Genomic DNA, 23,191 nt, shown 5'->3' on the forward strand with positions numbered 1-23,191 from the left:
TGATACCGACGCGACGCGACTCCCGACACAGATGTGTTATTCAGCGTCTGGAGAGAACTGGGGCCTTGCTTTCTCGCGCAGCGTTCTTATACACTCCTGGAAATTGAAATAAGAACACCGTGAATTCATTGTCCCAGGAAGGGGAAACTTTATTGACACATTCCTGGGGTCAGATACATCACATGATCACACTGACAGAACCACAGGCACATAGACACAGGCAACAGACCATGCACAATGTCGGCACTAGTACAGTATATATCCACCTTTCGCAGCAATGCAGGCTGCTATCCTCCCATGGAGACGATCGCAGAGATGCTGGATGTAGTCCTGTGGAACGGCTTGCCATGCCATTTCCACCTGGCGCCTCAGTTGGACCAGCGTTCGTGCTGGACGTGCAGACCGCGTGAGACGACGCTTCATCCAGTCCCAAACATGCTCAATGGGGGACAGATCCGGAGATCTTGCTGGCCAGGGTAGTTGACTTACACCTTCTAGAGCACGTTGGGTGGCACGGGATACATGCGGACGTGCATTGTCCTGTTGGAACAGCAAGTTCCCTTGCCGGTCTAGGAATGGTAGAACGATGGGTTCGATGACGGTTTGGATGTACCGTGCACTATTCGGTGTCCCCTCGACGATCACCAGTGGTGTACGGCCAGTGTAGGAGATTGCTCCCCACACCATGATGCCAGGTGTTGGCCCTGTGTGCCTCGGTCGTATGCAGTCCTGATTGTGGCGCCCACCTGCGCGGCGCCAAACACGCATACGACCATCATTGGCACCAAGGCAGAAGCGACTCTCATCGCTGAAGACGACACGTCTCCATTCGTCCCTCCATTCACGCCTGTCGAGACACCACTGGAGGCGGGCTGCACGATGTTGGGGCGTGAGCGGAAGACGGCCTAACGGTGTGTGGGACCGTAGCCCAGCTTCATGGAGATGGTTGCGAATGGTCCTCGCCGATACCCCAGGAGCAACAGTGTCCCTAATTTGCTGGGAAGTGGCGGTGCGGTCCCCTACGGCACTGCGTAGGATCCTACGGTCTTGGCGTGCATCCGTGCGTCGGTGCGGTCCGGTCCCAGGTCGACGGGCACGTGCACCTTCCGCCGACCACTGGCGACAACATCGATGTACTGTGGAGACCTCACGCCCCACGTGTTGAGCAATTCGGCGGTACGTCCACCCGGCCTCCCGCATGCCCACTATACACCCTCGCTCAAAGTCCGTCAACTGCACATACGGTTCACGTCCACGCTGTCGCGGCATGCTACCAGTGTTAAAGACTGCGATGGAGCTCCGTATGCCACGGCAAACTGGCTGACACTGACGGCGGCGGTGCACAAATGCTGCGCAGCTAGGGCCATTCGACGGCCAACACCGCGGTTCCTGGTGTGTCCGCTGTGCCGTCTGTGCCGTGCGTGTGATCATTGCTTGTACAGCCCTCTCGCAGTGTCCGGAGCAAGTATGGTTGGTCTGACACACCGGTGTCAATGTGTTCTTTTTTCCATTTCCAGGAGTGTATATAAAGCCGCGGTGCGGACGGCTGAGGGAACGCCTGATCAAATTGGCTCTCCTGACTAGCCGCTGGGCTAGTAATGCACCACATTAAGTTACCGAATAAATCATAGCTTCTCTTGCTGATGGCCGATGAAGCTCTTAATTTAAATGGGCATTCAGCACGCAGGTAAGTGTTGATAATAAAATTTTGACGTGGCTAAGTTAAATATTTTGGGCGAGAGAATTAATTTAATTACACTGCACGCAGTAGATGAGCTCTGAACTGGCCCTTTGGAGATACGCTATCGCTATAGTTTTATAGGTATTCAAATGAAACTTTTCACATCTTCATAGTTATAGCGGATCTCCAACCTATTTAAATCTAAACATCCTAGCCTTAATTATTAGCCTACTTAATCTATCTTGCTTCCTTATGTTTTGAGATGAAAACCAGAAAATCATGAATTTCCACTAAAATCTTAATTTGTGAAATCCAAAGTACTGTTTTTATTAAATTATTATGAAAGATGAATCTAAATATAAATTTTGAAGTCTCTAGCTCTTTTCTGTTGCGCCAATGATTTTTACAGAAAATGTCCAAATTTCAAAAATGGCTAAAGTTATCGAACTGATATTCAACACATATTAATTTAGTATTACTCCTGACATGCTAGAAATGTTTTAGGTTATTTGCTTGATTTTTAAAGTATTGCGCAACATTTATGACGTCAGAGCTAGTTACAACAGACTGGCTGGCACACAATGGAAAGACTGATGTGAGTTTATTATGGCGTGAGTAGGCTGCTTCCCTACAATACCACTATCATGCACTGTCTGATCAAAAGCATCCGGGCACCGCTATGTAATGCAGAATTTACCACCAAGATATAACGAGAGGCGGCCCCGCCAGCATAAAAGGTGCAGTGACAGCAGAATGGGTCGGTCAGTAGAAATCAGTGACTTCGATGTCATCTGTGTAACAAATTCGTCAGGGGCCGTTCAATCCTTCTAAAGCTGCCCAAGTCTACAGCTGGTGACGTGACTATGAAGCGGAAACGTGAAGGAACAACCTCAACTAAACCAAGACCTGGCAGATCTCATGTACGCGTACTAACGGGCAGGGACCACCGAGCATTGTGGTGGGTGGTTGCAAAAAATATCGCGAAATCAGCGAAATGAATTACTCGTGAGCTCCAAAATGCAGTCCAGCTAACACAAACAGTGTGCGTAGAGACTTAAAAATAATGGGATACAATTTTGTAATCAACGCAGAGCGACGCTTGAGGTGGTCTAAAAAGCTACGCCACTGTAAACGAGTGATTTCGAGCGATGAATCATGCTATTCACTGTGGTAATCCGATGGAAGCTTTTGAGTTTGGTGAAATCCTGAGGAACATTATCTGCTTTCATGTGCAGTGTCAACGTGGCAGTGAGAAGGATGTGGTATTACAGTATGGTATCGTTATTGCATTTAAGAAGACGACAAATGCGGAAGGATATGTGCACATTTTACAGCCTTATACCATGTGTGCAGTAGAGGAACATTTCGGAGACGAGGACTGATTTCATCAGCACGACAATGCACCCTGTAATAAAGTAATATTTGTGAAGCAATGGTCTGTGGACAATAACATTCCTGAAGTAGATCGGACTCTTCAGAGTCCCGATTTGAACCTAATGGAACAACTTTGGGAAGTGTTAGAAAGTCGAGTTCCCATCAGACTCCAGCGTCCAATTATTCTGTGATTTTGGCTGTATAGGAAGAAAGGCCTGCCATTCCTGCAGAGACATTCAGCCACGTCATTGAAAGCGTCCCCCGCAGAGTTCAGGCCGTCATAGAAGTGAACGATGGAAACCCACTGTTAATGCCCACTAATACATCACATAGTGTACATGCACTCGCCGCATTTGTCTACAGACAAATGTAATAATTAGTTCATAGCAATGACGTTTCCCAATGGATATGTGGCCAAATAAGGCGAATACAAGAGTAACACCGAACTCGCATTTACGTTTTTTTGGTGTCTGTTGCGCAAGATGCACATGCTGATAATTTTATTGTGCCAGTCCACGACCTTATTCAACAGGCCACAAATTTCCTCTGATCTAAAGTGTTTGCTGGTATTTATTCTCCAGGGAAGTGAAAGGTATTTTTCAGCTTCCAACACAATAGGTCTAAACTGCATTTGCGACTTCTCTCTTGTTTAAATCACGTATGTAAGTAAGTGCCTTCAGTCACAGAAATGTCTTACTTCCATGTTCTTGTCTATGCGTAATATTGCTCTATTCCGTTTTCAATATGGCTTTGTTTATAAAGTTGCGTTATTAACTATAGAGATTCGTGTAATTGTGGATAGGGAGATACTGATCAAAAGTATGATTGCATTCTTTGCTCAGCGCAGCCTTATGTAATGTCTCTTGCAGCGGTCTCTCCGCAATATTTTCAGAAATTTTATAAATTATATAACTCAGTACATTTCTCGAAATATCTCTTCTTATCTTACCGATTCCTAAACTTTAATATACGATGATTATCAATGCAAAGTAGTTTCAAGCCCTATTATTCCTTGGAGCGTGCATTTACTCCATGGAATAGCTTCTCTGCTATCTATGTTTTCTCTTAGGAAAAGAATGATTCAGATCTTGCCGATTAGCCGTGAAAGAACGCAGATGTATATGTATGTATTATTGTTGAGCTAGTCGCCATCTTGATGAGATTCTGTATGAGAAGGAATTTAATACATGAACTAAACTAAAGTAAGTGTGTTCGCGTATTATTTAACTGATTATTATTGACAGTGTCTGCTTACTACGCTGTGTTGCACGGGATCAGTGGGAAACGTTTGATTTACACTGGACGAACGTGCCGTTCTGTACGTTCAAGATATCCAGTTTATTACTTTCAATAAATGGGCTAACACGGTCTTACCAGCAGATCTCCGGTCTTCCACATGTGATCACCGAAAGTTAATAATTATTACAAATGTTTTCAGGAGATCGACTGACAATTTTCGTCGCACCGAGACTTCGAAATTGCTTCACTACCTTATGGAATTTAAGTTAAGTTCAATTTAATCAGGATAGAACAGTATTGAACTGTGTGAATGTGATAAGCCTGCTTTGTGAATGAAAATTCCCTTAATACACGCATGTTTTTTACCATCCTGATCAGTGAAGCTAAATCAGGCCAGTGTGAGAGAGGTTTTTAAATTTCAGATCCCCAAAAAAAAAAAAATGTTAAACTTACTAGAGAAGTTTTCAAGCTATTTAATTTTATAGCTAGAGTATAGGCGAAATCTTCTTACGAACATGGATGTTATTTTCATCGCATGTGTTGGAAAATTTTGCTTTGCCTTACACTTTTGTGTGGGGTCTTATTTTGTTTGTTTTTTTTCTTCCACTGCAAACTGCTGTTGAGGTGATCCACGATTCCATGTAGTTTAATGCTTAATAAATATCATAATATGAATCCTGTAATCGACGATTTTCCATCAACACGAGTTCCACTGTACATGTGCTACATGACATACTGTCCTGAAAAATATTATGATGTTAACAGCGCTTTTGACGTCTAAGAGTGGTGACTAGCATGAGAAGGCGATGACATGTAGAAACAAGCGTTACTCTGTATCGCCTGGAACAGTTACAACCAAACATCGTAAGGTTTTGAGATAGTAATTATAAAAAAAAAGCTGTGATAAAACAGCCCGACGTGGGGACAGTAAGGCGATGAAATGTAAAAATAAGCGTGATTCTGGTACGACGGATAATTTCAATCGAAATTAATTCTCAAATTACTCAAAGCTGATTCACGCATTAGAGTGATATGCTCCTAGAAGCCTTAGGGCTGCTGCTGGGCGAAGAGTGACAATGAAACCCCGCTGCTCATTCTACAAAACTTATAATAATATGACACACTATTTGGAAAGAAAAGTAATTGTGTTAGAAACCTGTAGCATACCTTTGAGATATGGGGATTTGAAAGGATGCTGCCGTCAAATTTAGTATTCAGTATGTATTGAGAATTATGAACATCTTACTTTATAATTTGAAAACAGTACTTATATTTTTTTTAAAGAATTGAAATAAAATTGCATATATTTTACATAGTGTATAGACTGTCCTGTCTAACAGAATATTGTAAAAGAGAAACCTATCAAATCTATCACCTAAATCTAATTATCTGCCACGTGGCTGTACAATAAAAAAATAGACAAAGGAGGTTCCCTACATTGTAATCCACCTTATAATACAGCCTCCAAATATTCGTATGCTTTTCAGTTGGTCTGTCAACTACAACAGTGGAAGTCATGATCTTCGAATTAAATCACGAAGCAAGGAGTGGATTGTGAATGGTGGGAGGGAGTTGACAAGGTGAGATTCATAGCTCGTAAAATTTTGTCTCAGTGTGGGTTCACAGCCTCTAAATATTTTACAAATGAAAACATGGTCCGTTGCAGGCAGTAAGTTAACGTTATTCATTTAATTTGTGTAGTTAGCTGGTTTCGAGATTGCATCCTTTTGAAGAACATGTATGACAAATTTATGTACATCATGTTTTACATTATGTGAATATAATTATCGAATTCATTTTATACATACGGGGTGTTCAAAAAGTCTCTCCGCAGTGCCGTATGATTGTTAGCCGCGCGTGCCGTATGAATGTTCGCCCGCCTGGGTTACTTCCCTTCAAGTGGACTCTCCCAACATTCCACTGTATCGCCAGCATCCGTAGTATCGTTGGTGTGTGCTGTTACGTGTTGACGTGAACGTTTGAGTTTAGCTCTTTTGTTCGTTTGTTTCGTTTTTGTCACTGTTAAAAACGCGTGTTTTTAGTCGAACAAGCGTTCAAAGCTGGCGGTAAATACACAGTTTCAGTTCGTCAAACATTTGATTCAGTTTTCCCGGAGACAACACTCCCACATCGCGGCACTGTGCGAGATTTGACTAACAAATTTCGAAGTACGGGTTCAGTGACAGATGCACCGAGAAGTGGTTGTCCTAGCGTTTTGTCTGAGGATAAACTACTCGATATTTCCGATAAAATGTCCATGAGTCCGAACAAGTCAGTAAGAAAACTCGCCCAGGAAATCGATGTTAGTGTCGGAACGGCCCACACAGCTGTAAGGAAAAAATTAGAACTTTTCCCATACAAAGTGATAGTCGTGCAAGAACTGAAAAATACTGATAACGGCAAGAGACTGCATTATTGTCAATGGTTCAAAAATTTCGTTCAACAAAATGGAAGGGATATTCTTAACGAAATGTGTTTCACTGATGAGGCGTGGTTTCATTTATCCGGGTTCATGAACTCGCACAATTCTCGTATGTGGAGTACTGAAAATCCATTGTGTATTCATGAGGAACCACTTCGTTCTGTGAAAATAAGAGTTTGGATTGCAATTTCTGGACGTCGGATTGTGGGTCCCATATTTTTCCACGAAACAATAAACGCACAACGATACTGCAGCGATATTCTGTACCCATTCATAGGAGAACTTGTGTTGAGTGAAATACTGAACGGTTATTTTCAACAAGATGCTGCAACCGCGCATACAGCTCGCGTTTCAATGTCACTGCTTGCTGATGATTCTGGTAATCGCATAATTTCACAGGGACTTTGGCCTCCACGATCATCTGACTTTTTCTTCTGGGGTGCAGCGAAAGCAACTGTCTATAAAAACCGTCCAAAATCCATCGAAGAATTGAAAACTGCAATATCGTCTTTCACTGTTTCTGTTACAGAATAAACGTTACAGCTTGTGTTTGGAAACATGATTAGACGAATTGAATTGTGTATTCAACAACAGAGGGGAAAGTTTCAACATTTAATGTGAAGATCTGTAAGTAAAAATGAATATTCAATAAATTAATAACTTGTACTTCACTGAGTGTCATTTCGGTATATTCACTGCGGCATATGGCATGCGTGGCTAAAAGTCATACGGCACTGCGGAGAGACTTTTTGAACATCCCGTATATGGCTTCAGGACATAATACTTAGATACATGTGAACAGAATCTAAATATTTATTCTATACCATCACAAGTCACACAATAGTAGCTGCAGTACTCGTAGTTACATCTAGCAGTTACTACAGTTGTAGTACATATAGTTACAGCTACTATTTCGTGACTTGTGATGTTGCAACATTATCATTTGGATTCTATCCACATGTATTTGTGGACTATAACGTGTAGCCATATATACATAACATGTATCCAATATTTACGGAACGTAAAACGTGATGTGCGTAAGGTGATGTCACTCATGTGGTTGAAAATGATGCGGTCTCGACATTAGTTAATCGCACAAATTAAATAAAGTTGATATAAACAGCCTACATCGTACCGTCTTTTCATTTGTAAAATCACGGTTCCTTTGATGAAACGTACAGTTTTGGTTACTGCAGGGAAGGGAAACGTACGAAGTGGCGACCGTGCCAGGAGCTACCGACCTGCCGGAGGAGCTGCTGCTCTCGTCGCTGGGGCTGTTGGCCATGAGGCGCAGCGCCCCGTAGCCCATGTCGACGGAGACGCGCGGCGTCGACGAGCCGGCGCGCGTCGCGTCCGCATCGCCGTTGTCCTCGCTGTCGACCAGCGGCGTGGGCGTCGTGGTCGTCTGCAGCTCGGAGGAGGTCTCCTCGGCGGCGGCGGGCACGCTGTACAGCGAGGAGCCGCTCTCGAACGAGCTGCCGTCGCCCTCGCCACGCCGGCCCGCGCCCGCCCCCGCCGCCCCCACGCCGCCGGCGGCGGACACGGGCGTGCCCACCGGCCACGCGACGTAGCCCGCCGTGTCGGTGTGCGAGTTGCCGTCCGCCGTCACGTAGTCCTCGCTCGTCTCCGACAGGTCCGTGTTGGTGCGGCCCGAGTCGGTGCGGGCCAGCTCCGAGCTCGTCGTCGTCGTCGTCGTGTTCGTCATCGTAGTGTTGCCGGTCCCTGCGTTAACAAATTAACGGGTTTCAACTTACAACTCAGCAGCAATGACCTCATGAACTCTACATCATACTTTTATTGTTAGGACTATACAGGGTGTTACAAAAAGGTGCGGCCAAACTTTCAGGAAACATTCCTCACACAAAAGATGTTATGTGGACATGTGTCCGAAATCGCTTAATTTCCATGTTAGAGCTCATTTTAGTTTCGTCAGTATGTACTTCCTCGATTCACCGCCAGTTGGCCCAATTGAAGGAAGGGAATGTTGACTTCGGTGCTTGTGTTGACATGCGACTCATTGCCCTACAGTACTAGCATCAAACACATCAGTACGTAGCATCAACAGGTTAGTGTTCATCACGAACGGGGTTTGCAGTCAGTGCAATGTTTACAAATGCGGAGTTGGCAGATGCCCATTTGATGTATGGATTAGCACGGGGCAATAGCCGTGGCGCGGTACGTTTGTATCGAGACAGATTTCCAGAACGAAGGTGTCCCGACAGGAAGACGTTCGAAGCAATTGATCGGCGTCTTAGGGAGCACGGAACATTCCAGCCTATGACTCGCGACTGGGGAAGACCTAGAACGACGAGGACACCTGCAATGGACGAGGCAATTCTTCGTGCAGTTGACGATAACCCTAATGTCAGCGTCAGACAAGTTGCTGCTGTACAAGGTAACGTTGACCACGTCACTGTATGGAGAGTGCTACGGGAGAACCAGTTGTTTCCGTACCATCTACAGCGTGTGCAGGCACTATCAGCAACTGTTTGGCCTCCACGGGTACACTTCTGCGAATGGTTCATCCAACAATGTTTCAATCCTCATTTCAGGGCAAATGTTCTCTTTACGGATGAAGCTTCATTCCAACGTGATCAAATTGTAAATTTTCACAATCAACATGTGTGGGCTGGCGAGAATCCGCACGCAATTGTGCAAACCCCGTCATCAACACAGATTTTCTGTGAACGTTTGGGCAGGCATTGTTGGTGATGTCTTGATTGGGCCCCATGTTCTTCCACCTACGTTCAATGGACACGTTATCATGATTTCATACGGGATACTCTACTTGTGCTGCTAGAACATGTGCCTTTACAAGTACGACACAACATGTGGTTCATGCACGATGGAGCTCCTCACATTTCAGTCGAAGTGTTCGTACGCTTCTCAACAACAGATTTGGTGACCAATGGGTTGGTAGAGGCGGACCAATTCCATGGGCTCCACGCTCTTCTGACCTCAACCCTCTTGACTTTCATTTATGGGGGCATTTGAAAGCTCTTGTCTACGCAACTCCGGTACCAAATGTAGAGACTCTTCGTGCTCGTATTGTGGACGGCTGTGATACAATACGCTATTCTCCAGGGCTGCATCAGCGCATCAGGGATTCCATGCGACGGAGGGTGCATGCATGTATCCTCGCTAACGGAGGACATTTTGAACATTTCCTGTAATAAAGTGTTTGAAGTCACGCTGGTAAGTTCTGTTGCTGTGTGTTTCCATTCCATGGTTAATGTGATTTGAAGAGAAGTAATAAAATGAGCTCTAACATGGAAAGTAAGCGTTTCCGGACACATGTCCACATAACATATTTTCTTTCTTTGTGTGTGAGGAATGTTTCCTGAAAGCTTGGTCGTACCTTTTTGTAACACCCTGTATACTAAAACTATTATTTGTTCTTTTCCTTGTGGAAATCTTATGTCGCTGAATTTGTCTATAACGAGCGATCAAAAAGTTTAAGTGCGTTGCTGCAGCGTATATTGTAACACCTGAAGTAACCCGAAAACCCAAATAAGAACGTCATGATAGTTTAAAGTTGGGAACAGTGTTATCCAGACAGGTACGAGAACTTTGACAGTAATATAACACTTTACAGTTTTGATGAACACCAATTTCAATAATTACTGGGTATGTCATGATATAAAGCTAGAAAGAAAGAAAGGTTATTTGTAATTAGCTATCAAACAGCTTAGTAATAACTGCAAATCAGTACGACGAAAGTAAAGTCCAAAGTAATATGTCGGTCAGAGATAACATTTATTGTGAAAGAGAGTTGTAAACGCGGCGAAAAGGAAATTCAATGCGTCTACAATGCTCGATCATGGAAAAGTTAGTCGCTTGCTAGCTTGCTTGCTATCAAGTCGAGAGAGAGCACAGTTTGTTATAGTACTACAACCGGAACGCTACGAGATTGTTTCTTTTCAAAAATAAAGTTATATTGTGTGATAGTGATGCGCGGACTTTGTTCTCAGTTATTCTGACTTGAGAACCTGAACTGAAGTGATATTCTGATAGTGTACGACGAGTTAATGAACTTTAATTATTGGAGATATTATTGTTGGACTCAACCTTCATCAAAGTGAACAGTTACAACGAAGAATGGACATAGTATCGAACACTGCATTACGTGATTAGCCTGGAGTAGGAAACATTCATACGACCACACGAAGATAATACAAATACGCCGATTGTAAAAGTTGTCGTAATTGTCACGATCACCGAACTGAAAAGAATCGTAATTGATCTGATCCATCGGTGTGTGTGTGGTGTGATGATTTTAAAAATGGTTCAAATGGCTCTGAGCACTATGGGACTCAAATGCTGTGGTCATAAGTCCCCCAGAACTTAGAACTACTGAAACCTAACTAACCTAAGGACAGCACACAACACCCAGCCATCACGAGGCAGAGAAAATCCCTGACCCCGCCGGGAATCGAACCCGGGAACCCGGGCGTGGGAAGCGAGAACGCTACCGCACGACCACGAGATGCGGGCGATGATTTTAAACTAACTGCTAAGAAGGAACAATAAAATTGTTCGTCAGTAATGGAAATCTCACGTGTTGGCTCCATCATTAATTGAACTGTGTGATAGTTGATGATCAAAATTAATTGACTGTGAACATTTTAATTGAAGGAGTGACTTGATGAACATTGAGCATTGAAAGGAGTGTTTTGCCGAAATAATATCACGACGGACGAAAGCAAGATAGCATTATTGATTATCTCTGGATTTGCGTCGTGCCGTAGTGAACAATTGTGCCTAGCAACGTAACAACAACCACTGATACTGAACCGTAAATGAATGTTTCCTCGCTTCAGTGGTGTGAAACGACGCCGGTGATGAATGATTCACTAACTGCAATAACTAACTAAACGGGCATAGCAAATCATCATAAAACCATAACAGACAATTAAAATTAGCAGTTCGCATCGCTGAGAAGACTGTGCGGACTCGCAAACGGACTTTCATACATTACGCGAGGAGCAATTTTCTTTAGAGATCTTCAGGTGCTGTTCCACGTTACCCGACGGGGACAGCCATCACTGCGCGTCGCGTCTCCATTCCACCGACCGAGTTGCAGCAGTAACGGCTCAACATCAACAGCGACAACAAAAGTGAAGAGGGGACGTGACAATATGTAACATAGCGCGACTCCGATGTGGGTATACCGGGTGTCTCTCCTGACAGTTTTCATGCGCAATTTCTCTGTTGTTGCGGCAGATATTTGCAATTTTGTTTTTGCATTGTGTAGCAGAAGTCAACCCAAACAGTTATCGTTCGTCTGGTCTTTATGCAACGCGCAGTGTGAATGGGAAGCGGCGGTTTGTTTTCTATTATAAACAAAACTATTTTTAAACTAGAAATTAGCCTAGTCCGTTGTTTGTTTAATCGATATGTAATAACAGGGAAAGAAAAACGCCAAGAATAAACGCCAATACAGCAGCGACTCAGTAGCGCTCCTGCATGGCGGTAGCAGTCAGCCCGGGCCAGGGCAGTGCAGTGCCTGCTGAAGTACTGGCTATTTTTCATGTTTTATAATCATCTTGTGGTGCAGTTCTTCTTGTTGTCTCCGTGCTTGCTAAGAAAATGGGATGAGAAGTTCCGCCTTATGCAAGACACCTTTTTTCTTTTGTTTAACCCATACATGTTTCAGCACTTTTGTGCTATCATCAGTGGGTTCTATTTTTATTTTTAACTGCAAATTTGTTGTTAACATATTAACATTTTCGTCGTTTACAACATTATGTAAAAGTTGCATTTATAACTTAATTGGCGAAAAGTAACATACCTTACATTATATTATTGTCCTCTTGTTTTGGTAGCTGTTATGCTACACAATATACAACATGTCATCTGCAAACAGCAAAACGTAATTTATTTTCTATTTGTTATGTATTTACGAACGGAAATAAGACTGTATCACGTTTTCTTTCTGTAACTTACAGTTTTGAAGTTGTGGTACGTTTTCCTGTTTTGTTGGCGAAGTAAATGGGCTTACTTCTTTGCCTGTGTTCGTGTGGTAATGCAGTTTTTCGATTACTCAAAACATAGGCGGAGTTTTCGCTGCCATTACGTGTTGTTGTGGCTGTGTGGCGTTCATTTGTTTCGTAGCGTGTTCTGCTGGCTGAGGCGCGCGAGTTTGAATTGTATTTGGTGTTAGTTGTGTGTGGTTTATGTGGGTTTGCCTGTGTGTGATGAGTACTGGGGCAGAGAGAGAGTGTATGTGTGTGTGTGTGTGTGTGAGAGAGAGAGAGACCAAACATGCAGGACCTTCAGAACCAGATATAAACTACTGTGAGGGATGCGCTGCTTCACGATAACGCACGTACCCAAATCGTAAATGGCGCAACTCAGAAGTTACGCCAACTCAAGTGAGAAACACTCGAATACCTGCTCTATAGTCCTGACGTCTTTTCATGCGATTATCGCGCCTTCGGTCCCTTAAAAGCTTCAAGGGTCGACGATTCCTGATGGAATACTATGCGCAGCACGTCGGTGTGGACTTCTTCAAGCAGCAGGACATGATATTTTACCAAACGGGTATCTTCAGCTTGATGCGTCGGTAGTCTGATTGAATCAATGCTCACGGCGATTTTGCGTGACTGACATACCGATTATGGGCGGTACGACCTCCGAACGGAAACTTTCAGACTGCCGCATACATATCTTTCTCTGCTCCAGGATAAATTGCTTTACTTTTAATAAGAAAGAGATCATTCAGAGAGTCCCTTTATGCTTGATGATGGTACGACTTTGATTTCATATTCCACCGGAAAGACTGTCTTTCGTAAGACCGAATAAAATCTTCCAGAAATTCGTGATTTATTTGTTTCAGATCGCTCTACATGGCCGCTAAGAAAACTCTATCACAAATGATGCATGCTTGTACATACCTTCCGTTCAAAAATGGTTCAAATGGCTCTGAGCACTATGGGACTTAACATCTGAGGTCATCAGTCCCCTATAACTTAGAACTACTTAAACCTAACTAACCTAAGGACAACACACACATCCATGCCCGAGGCAGGATTCGAACCTGCGACCGTAGCGGTCGCGCGGTTCCAGACTGAAGCGCCTAGAAGCGCTCGGCCACACCGGCCGGCTACCTTCCGTTCCTTAGTACACATTCTGAAGCATGCACACCTTGTATGCTGGTGCAAGCTTGCACGATTTAAATTCGATCACACGTCAGGCGTATTGCACAGTCCTACGGCTTGTGCAAATTTATGCCGCGCACACCGAAAGATGGTTGCACAAAACGCGCTGGTCACGCGTGAGGTTACGTGTGTAGCCCCCTTATACGACTCTCGACCAGTCCAGGTGCGAGGTTCGAATCTCCGTCTTGTGCACAGTGTGCCAAAAAGTTTCAAATCAGTGTATATTCTGATGCAGAGTGAAGATGTCTACATCTACAGCTACATCAACATACAAACTTAGCATGCCACCGTTTGGTGCATCGCGGAGAGTACCTTTTACCACTACTAGTTATTTCCTTTCCTGTTCCACTCGTAAATGGAGAGGAAAAACTAGCGTCTAGGAATATGTTCTTCCGTCCGTTTATGTTATGTTCGTAGTCCTTACAGGAAATATACGTTGATGGCAGTACAATCGTCCAGCAGTCAACTTTAAACGCCTGTTCTCTAAATTTTCTCAACAGTGTTTCGCGAAAAGAACTTCGCTCCCTCCAGGGATTTCCATTTTACTTCGCGAAGCATCTCCGTAATATTCGCGTGTTGATAGAACCTGCTGGTAAAAAATCTCTGAATTGCTTCGATGTCTTCTTTTAATCCGACCTGTTGCGGATTCCAAAAACTCGAGCAGTACTCAAGAATAGGTCGCGCTAGTGTTCTATACGCGTCCTCCTTTACAGATGTTCCATAGTTTCCTAGAATTCTCCAAATAAACTGAAGTCCACCATTTGCCTTTTCTACGTGTTGGTTCCATTTCAGCGTTACGCCTGGATATTTAACCGACGTGGCTGTGTCAAGCAGTACACTGCTAATGCTGTATTCGAACATTACAGGATTGCTTTGACCTCTCATCTGCATCACCTTCCCTATTTATAAATTTAAAGTAAGCTGCCATCCATCACCTGACTAGAAATTTTGTCTTCCCTTTAGCAGTAGGAGCGCTTTCTCTGCAGTACAGAATACAATTCAGCTGCTCATGAGTGTATTTCTATTTTGTGCAGCATTTCTGCAACTACCATGGGCAGTGCACTATTTAACATGGTTCCGTTCATATCCTCTGCGACGTTGGGCGTTGTATTAGTGCAGCTGCGGGCGACGACGCGAGCGCGACTGACCTGTGCCGTTCCTGGAGAAGCGGTCGCAGGACTCCAGAGAGGAGGCGGCGGAGGCCTCTGAAGTGCGGTGCCCCAGAGGGCTGCGGCTGCGGCGGGGCGACAGACCCGCCGAGTCCTGAGAGTAGCGCTCCAGCCTGCAACACCGCACCGGTACTGCCCTGTTCATCACGCACTCGCTATTCCAATCCAGAAGAACAAAAATAATACACACAATCAAAGGGAGCACTTCCACATTTTAACTAAACACCGAACACAAATAATCCTTTTTATTCATATAAAGCATCTCTACCTATGTAGCTGAATGGCTTCGACTTCGAGGATGGATGCAGTAGTGCAGAGCAGTAGGGGAGAAGAAACATGACACCCACTGGCAAAGCAAACAGGAGATAGGTATAGTTCGGATGTACACTACTGGCCATTAAAATTGTTACATCAAGAAGAAATGCAGATGATAAACGGGTATTCACTCGACAAATATATTATACTGGAACTGACATGTGATTACATTTTCACCCAATTTAGGTGCATAGATCCTGAGAAATCAGTACCCAGAACAACAACCTCTGGCCGTAATAACGGCCTTGAGAAGCCGGGGCATTGAGTCAAACAGAGCTTGGATGGCGTGTACAAGTACAGCTGCCCATGCAGCTTCAACACGATACCACAGTTCATCAAGAGTAGTGATGGCGTGTACAAGTACAGCTGCCCATGCAGCTTCAACACGATACCACAGTTCATCAAGAGTAGTGACTGGCGTATTGTGACGAGCCAGTTGCTTGGCCACCATTGACCATAAGTTTTCAATTGGTGAGAGATCTGGAGAATTGCCAGCCGGGGCAGCAGTCGAACATTTTCTGTATCCAGAAAGGCCCGTACAGGACCTGCAACAGGTGGTCGTACTGAAATGTAGGGTTACGCAGGGATCGAATGAAGGGTAGAGCCACTGGTCGTAATGCATTTGAAATGTAACGTCCACTGTTCAAAGTGCCGTCAATGCGAGAAAGAGGTAACCGAGACCCCATACCATCACGCCGAGTGATACGCCTGTATGGCGATGACGAATACACGCTTCCAATGTGCGTTCACCGCGATGTCGCCAAACACGGATGCGACCATCATGGTGCTGTAAACAGAACCTGGATTCATCCGAAAAAATGACGTTTTGACATTCGTGCACCCAGGTTCGTCGTTGAGTACAACATCGCAGGCGCTCCTGTCTGTGATGCAGCGTCAAGGGTAACCGGAGCCATGGTCTCCGAGCTGATAGTCCATGCTGCTGCAAACGTCGTCCAACTGTTCGTGCAGATGGTTGTTGTTGTGTCGGCAGACTTGCCAACACTACGTACACTAATTGAAAGAGGCGGCCAAGATGCACGCGCTAACTCATGAAGGATGGAGTGAGGTCTGAAACAGGAGACTTAATGAATGTGATAAAGAAAATACGTATCTTTGGAATATACTTAACTTTTAATACATCCTTGTATACATCGTTCTTGATGAGACATCTGGAGATGGTGGCGATACAAGTGACTCTTTATATACAAGCTATTTAAGGCTAATGGCGCCTTGCTAAGTCGTAGCCATTAACTTAGCTGAAGGCTATTCTAACTGTCTCTCGGCAAATGAGAGAAATGGCTTCGTCCGTATAATCGCTAGCAACGTCGTCGTACAACTGGGGCGAGTTCTCGTACGTCTCTCGAGACCTGCCGTGTGGTGGCGCTCGGTCTGCGATCACACAGTGGCGACACGCGGGTCCGACATGTACTAATGGACCGCGGCCGATTTAAGCTACCACCTAGCAAGTGTGGTGTCTGGCAGTGACACCACAGTTGTTGTCTTGCAAACGTCCGCATCTTTTGACTCAGAGATCGAGACATGGCTGCACGATCCGTTACAGCCATGCGGATAAGATGCCTGTCATCTCCACTGTTAGTGATACGAGGCCGTTGGGATCCAGCACGGCGTTCCGTATTACCCTCCTGAACCCACCCATTTCATATTCTGCTAACAGTCATTGGATCTCGAGCAACGCGAGCAGCAATGTCGAGATACGATAAAGTCGGAAACGTGATGGTACGCATTTCTCCTCTTTACACGAGGCATCACAACAACGTTTCACCAGGCAACGCCGGTCAACTGCTGTTTGTGTATGAGAAATGGGTTTGAAACTTTCCTCATGTCAGCACGTTGTAGGTGTCACCACAGACGCCAACCTTGTGTGGTTGAAATGGTTCAAATGGCTCTGAGCACTATGGGACTTAACTTCTGAGGTCATCAGTCCCCTAGAACATAGAACTACTTAAACCTAACTAACCTAAGGACATCACACACATCCATGCCCGAGGCGGGATTCGAACCTGCGACCGCAGCGGTCGCGCAGCTCCAGGCTGTAGCGCCTAGAACCGCTCGGCCACTCCGGCCGACCAACCTTGTGTGAATGGTCTGAAAAGCTAATCATTTGTATTTCACAGCATCTTCTTCCTGTCGGTTAAATTTCGCGTCTGTAGCACGTAATTCTCGTGGTGTAGCAATTTTAATTGCCAGTAGTGTAGATGGAAATAAAGTCAGAAGACTGGTGCTGCTGGAGAGGTTTATCCGAAACCGCTCAACAGAAGAAGAAAAATGGACAGCACCAGTGCAAGGTAGTAAGTGCTCGCATTGTTTAATAGGGATGGAATGAAATACCAGAAGTAACTGGATCTTCGTTTATGGTATTGAATGGATTTAGGTTAGCAGGTATTCGACTGTACAGTTACTATTCTCACGATGGCTACAATCGTGGGTACAAGGAGCTGTACACAGCATGCAGATGCGATGACCCGAGAGCAGACGGAAGTCAAAAGGATTAATATAATAATTTTATGTTGGAACTGACCCATTTGGTCCGTGTTTGCATACAAAAACCAACAAATGTGAACTGCGAGTCCGCCTTGATGCAAAACACTTATTTTATATATTTATTCCCCAAATTAGTTTCAGCGAGAAATATCGCCATCATCAGTGGGTTCTTTAAATGTAAAGCATGTAGAAAATAGTATAGTTATTAATGGCTCTAAGCACTATGGGACTCAATATCTGAGGTCGTTAAGTCCCCTAGACTTATAACTACTTAAACCTGACTAACGTAAGGACATCACACACATCCATGTCCGAGACACGATTCGAACCTGCGACCGTAGCAACAGCGCTGTTCAGGACTGAAGCGCCTAGAACCTCTCGACCACAGCGGCCGGACGTTTAGTTATAAAACACTGTAAAAACATCATTACATTTGAACTGCTTTTTTTAAAATATTTTTCTATGTGAATACTTTCATACTACCTTATTTATTATACATTACAGCATGGTTTTAAGATTGTTAGCGCTGTTTGCGGCATATTTTCTGTGTTTTTCTGTTGCCGTTTGGGACATAAATAAATAAGTGACAATGGTGTTTTGCATCAAGGCGGACTCACAATTCCCATATTGTTAGGATCAATATATTCAGTATACTGTGGCATCAGTGTAGATAAAGTTTTCAATGAGTAAATCAGATGTATAAATCTTTTGTTAAACAAAGAGAGAGAAAAGAAAGTAAAAAAAAAGAGAAAAAGAAAAACTGGCCATTGCGGCTACCTGCCATGCAGAGGATCAGGTTCAGATTTCCGGTCCTGCCAGGACTTTTTCTTTGATAGGAAGACTGGACTGGGAACCACTTGCCATGTGCTGTCAATTGAGGACCTGCTGGACCGAGTGGTAGCAGCACCAGAGCTGCTAAACCGACAACAGCCGCGAGAGCGGTGTGCTGGTCCCCGCCTCTCCATACTTCATCCAAATGTCGCCAGTGGCGAAGTATGACATGGAGGTCAGTCGGTCGTGGTAGGCCTGTCTGTGGCCAGAATGGCGGTGCTTATACAGCGCGTCCCAGGAGAAATGGTCAGTTTTCAGAGACATAATAGGAACTGTCATCTGTAGCAAAAAACGTCGGTGTGCGGACATTTGCCACGCCGGACATTTGCCACGATTTTATCTGCTCCGGAGGGTTGGGTCCCTTGTCTCCCCCTCTTCCTCCATCTCGCAATCGCTTTTTTATCAACATACGGAGGGTAGATTGAAGTCACTGCCAACTACAACTGTATGAGTAGCGTACCTGTTTGTCATGAGACTCGAGTTTTCTTTCAACTGTTCAGCAACTGTTTCATCTGAGACCGGAGGTAAGTAAAAGGAGCCAGTTATTAATTTATTCCCGTTGTCAAATATAACCTCTGCCCATACTAAGTCGCAGGAACTACCTGTTTCAATGTCGCTTGTGAGCTGGAACACACATTACGTTATTTTTCATTAAGTTGTGCTTCTTGTTTCTGTTGTAATGCAGATCATTACAATTACGGCTTTTCCCTCCAAAACCTAGGATGCCGTCTCTGTGACCCAGTAAATACCGGAGCTAAACAATGTAGAACAACAATGTACGTTACAAGCATAGCATTCTGTATTACTTCATTTCCTCATTTCTAACATTTTAAAATTGTACGTCGACTTTAGATGACATTTCAATCATAGATGTTCTTATCTCTATTTAATGAACGTATTTTCAGTCATGTTTTGAACATTGTCCCGCTACACTTTACTAACTAATGTTTCGCCACAAGGGATATCGCATTTTAGAGAGTAAATTAATATAGAGTATGTCGTTCTTCTTTTCAAACATTCACATACACATTTCTTCTTTCCTTGTTGTCTTTTGGGCATGCAGTTGTAGTAATTAAAGTAGGCACAAATGCAGTGATCAAAAAGAAATGATTAGCGTACATTCGCATTCTCTTTACATAGTTCCTTTCTTGTTGCTCCCATGGCGATGGACTGTTTCTATCGCAATCAGTAAGCGTGAAAGGAAGCTACCGTATAGACAGAGGAATCTATATTTATACTTGGCAGAAATAATTACATACTGACATAATCGTCGGTATTGCTTTCCTTTCCCAAAAGCTATAAATATTTCGATTTCGGAAAAGAAGCTCTGTATTTCGCCAAGATGTCGAAGAAGAAGGTCCCTTACGTACTGGTTGTATCGAGTAAGATGTGGAGACGGCGGTTTGAAAGCGGACAGAGGTAGTGCGGGGAAGGGCGTCCCTTACCTGAGGGATCGCTATCTGGCGTAGGGGCAAGTGTGGCAAATGTCCGGCGTGGCAAATGTCCGGCATTCAAAAACTTCATATGTCCTATTCCGAATGGTTTCCGAGATAGAACACATTTAATATACATTATTATTCTATATTATTCAGCACATTGTCCAGTTTACACATGTACAACAATAGTTAATAAACATTACAACAATCGCTCTACAAAGTATGATCGAAAAATACGTATTCACCTTAAACATTATCGTACACGTCAATACGCTGCACCTTTGTGTCTTGCTGTTCTTGCACAGGCTGTTCAACTACCAGTACAAAAGAAAAATGGGAACTTGGAATAATATATATTTCACACAGTAGCTGAAAACTCTGGTAAACACTCCACCATCAGGTAATCAACATACGGAAAACGCCGACGTTATTCTTCGACAGCACCAGGAGCACAACCATTGCAGAAAACGTGAGAATACACAATATCAACATATTATTCATTCGACATAAAAGTTTTCTGGGTATGGTACCACGTCATATTGTATAAAACTACTGCTGGAGAAAACCAACCGTCGCAGCGGCCTTCTTCTAGGTTTTGACCAGTAGACCCAGAAGAAGGCCACTGCAACCGTGGTCGAAACGTTGGTTTTCTCCAGCAGTAGTTTTATAGAATATGACGCGGTACCATAACCAGAAAACTTTTATGTCGACTGACTCTCGCCGCGGAAGCCTACGCAATTGTATTCTTCATTGGTGTATTTAGATATGTGGCATTTTAGCTAGCGCGTGCACAGACACAGTTAACCGATGGTTCTCTTTGATACATTCTCAATCTGTAGCACTACTTGAATCCCAACACACCATGGACGAGTGCGCCTTCAATTGGTTAGTTTAATGGCAGGAAGACATTCGAAACAAAGAGGTTAAAAGCATTGAGCTAGCTGCTATAGAATAAACATCAGAGAAGTTGAGTAGGAGAGACACTCACGTGCGCGCCACTAGCCGAAAAATAAATATGCATTACATGTGTTTTATTTCGCAAAACCATTCGGAATAGGGCATAGAGATTTTTTGCTTAAAATGATCATATCTGTCATATCCATGAATACTGACCATTCCGGGACTCCCTATATATTTTATTATATAAAGGGTATAAGAATCAGTTTTCTTTGTCACTTTTCTCTCTGTTTTCGGGTGGTTAGCAGAAATAGTAAAGACTGCCAGTCTCGCTTGTGAGATAAAGGCAGACCCCACATCTGCAGCATCGTCGACAGAACCGAATCGTTCCTTTGCTACAGAGCCAAGTGGACAGTTTGAATCAGATGCTCAGATAGTTCTGCGACCATGTAGGTTGAAGATTCCTCGATTTATGCCGTAGATAGTGAGCTTCTGGGTCCATTACATGCAGGAAGAGCGGCGACACTTGTAAAGGGGGCTGTGTGGAGCAGACTGTGCGGCTTTTTAGGTTATAGGATCTCGGGAAAGTGCAGAAAGCGCTTCAGTTTCAAAGGGCGCTGCACGAACACAGGAAGACGGTAGGCATAGAAACAATCAATATTGTCACGTAGAAAAAGATGTAATTAGATGAATTACGAACACAAACTTCTCTTAACGAAGGTTTATTCAGCACTTGCAGATACAAGAGCGCGGAGCGAACTGGCTCCGACCAGAACACACACAGTATATATACAGCTACAGAACATTCCAGTACAATGATTCTTGACATTTGTCGATACTTCTAGAATGTACTCGAACCGAATATAGAAATTAAAACTGTACAGTCCAGGTGAGTTTTGAACTCACGACCCTCCACGCAGTTTAGTATCATAACCACTACACCAAGGAGCTACTCAGCTTCTTCTGCGACGATATTGTAATTGTAAAGTATCGTAGCTGTGTTGGAAAAGAACCTGGGCTCTAAGCGCTTATAGAAAGCGTTGACTCTCAAATCGTTATAGGTATGAAAGCTGGGTAAAGCCGGAAATAAGTTCAGCCGAAATTTTTGCAAAGGACCTAACCGTGTTCAGAAAGAATAATTTCAACACAGTAGGTGGTGGAGTGATTGTTGCTGTCAGAAGTAGTTTACCTTGTAGTGAAATTGAAGTGAATCGTTCCTGTAAGTTTGTACGGATACAGGTTATACTGGACAACCGGAATAAATTAATAAGCCGTTTCTTTAACCGACCCCTGACTCAGATAATAGTTTCTGAACGGTTCAAAGAAAACTCCAATCATACAATTATAATGGTGGTGACTTCAACCTACTCTCGATTTGTTGGCCAAAATAGATGCGTAACGCCGTCGGTAGGCATAAAACGTTGTCCGAAATCGTACTGAATGCCGTCTCAGAAAATTATTTTGAACAACTGGTTCAGGTGCCCACTCGAACTGTTTTGGTTGCGAAAACATACTTGACCTCTTAGCAACAAATAATCCTTATCAAATAGTAAGCATCATGACAGATACTGAGATTAGTGACCACAAGGTTGTTGTAGCTCGATTGAATATCGTGACGTCCAAACCTATCAGAAATAAACACGAAATTCGTCTATTTAAAAAAGAGGATAAAAATTCCTTTGACACTTTCTTAAGAGGCAGTCTTCAAGCCTTTCAATCTGACTATGTAAGCGCGGACCAGGTGTTATCTGAAGTCAGACAAATAGTATTGACGGCAGTCGAGAGATGTATACCAAATAAATTAATAAGAGAGAGTCCTGACCCCTCATGGTACACAAAACAAATCAGAACACCAATTCTGAAGCACCGAAAAAGAACATGCCAAATCTAAAAGAACGCAAACTCTCCAAAATTGGCGAAGTTTTACAGAAGACCAAAATTTAATTCGAATTTCAATGCGAGATGCTTTTAACAGTTTCAACGAAACTCTGTCTCGAAATCCGGCAGAAAGCCCAAGACGCAAGTGGCAAGACGCAAACCATGCCTTCACTGCGCGATAACAATGATGATGTTATGGATGAAAGTGCCACTAAAGCAGAGTTACTGTACATGGTGTTCCGAAATTCTTTCACAAAAAAGACGTGGTAAATATTCCAGAATTGGAA

General features: G+C 43.8%; 1 protein-coding gene across 1 annotated transcript in view; it reads right to left on the minus strand.

Annotated features, from left to right (window-relative positions):
- LOC126235011 (uncharacterized) overlaps positions 1-23,191 on the minus strand; it is a 473,551-nt gene that overhangs the window by 307,075 nt on the left and 143,285 nt on the right. The window contains exons 13-14 of the mRNA XM_049943746.1: positions 15,025-15,158; positions 7,958-8,438 (exon numbers count right to left, since the gene is read on the minus strand). Coding sequence (XP_049799703.1) covers positions 7,958-8,438; positions 15,025-15,158 — 615 coding nt within the window. The remainder of the gene's footprint in view (positions 1-7,957; positions 8,439-15,024; positions 15,159-23,191) is intronic.

The sequence above is a fragment of the Schistocerca nitens genome, chromosome 2 (genome assembly GCF_023898315.1).
Source record: "Schistocerca nitens isolate TAMUIC-IGC-003100 chromosome 2, iqSchNite1.1, whole genome shotgun sequence".
Taxonomy (NCBI): Eukaryota; Metazoa; Arthropoda; class Insecta; order Orthoptera; family Acrididae; genus Schistocerca; species Schistocerca nitens.